The 220-nt window shown below is 64.1% G+C and overlaps 1 protein-coding gene across 1 annotated transcript in view; it reads left to right on the plus strand.

Annotated features, from left to right (window-relative positions):
• Positions 1-4: 4 nt before the first annotated feature.
• The window catches only part of LOC104543424 (zinc finger protein ZIC 2), a gene marked incomplete at both ends in the record, with an annotated part of 608 nt that continues 392 nt past the window's right edge, over positions 5-220 (plus strand). Inside the window, one exon of the mRNA XM_010188033.1 lies at positions 5-212. Coding sequence (XP_010186335.1) covers positions 5-212 — 208 coding nt within the window. The remainder of the gene's footprint in view (positions 213-220) is intronic.

Below are 220 nucleotides of genomic sequence, written 5' to 3' on the forward strand. Positions count from 1 at the left end.
CCTCCTCTTCCCGGGCATCCACGACCAGCATGGCCCCCACGCCTCCCAAAATGTTCTCAACGGGCAGATGCGCCTGGGCTTGCCGGGGGAGGTGTTCGCCCGGTCGGATCAGTACCGCCAGGTCTCCAGCCCCAGGACTGACCCTTACTCGGCGGCTCAGCTGCACAACCAGTACGGCCCCATGAATATGAATATGGGCATGAAGATGGCAGCCCCCCCC

The sequence above is a fragment of the Mesitornis unicolor genome, unplaced genomic scaffold, assembly GCF_000695765.1.
Source record: "Mesitornis unicolor isolate BGI_N332 unplaced genomic scaffold, ASM69576v1 scaffold44907, whole genome shotgun sequence".
NCBI classification, from domain to species: domain Eukaryota; kingdom Metazoa; phylum Chordata; class Aves; order Mesitornithiformes; family Mesitornithidae; genus Mesitornis; species Mesitornis unicolor.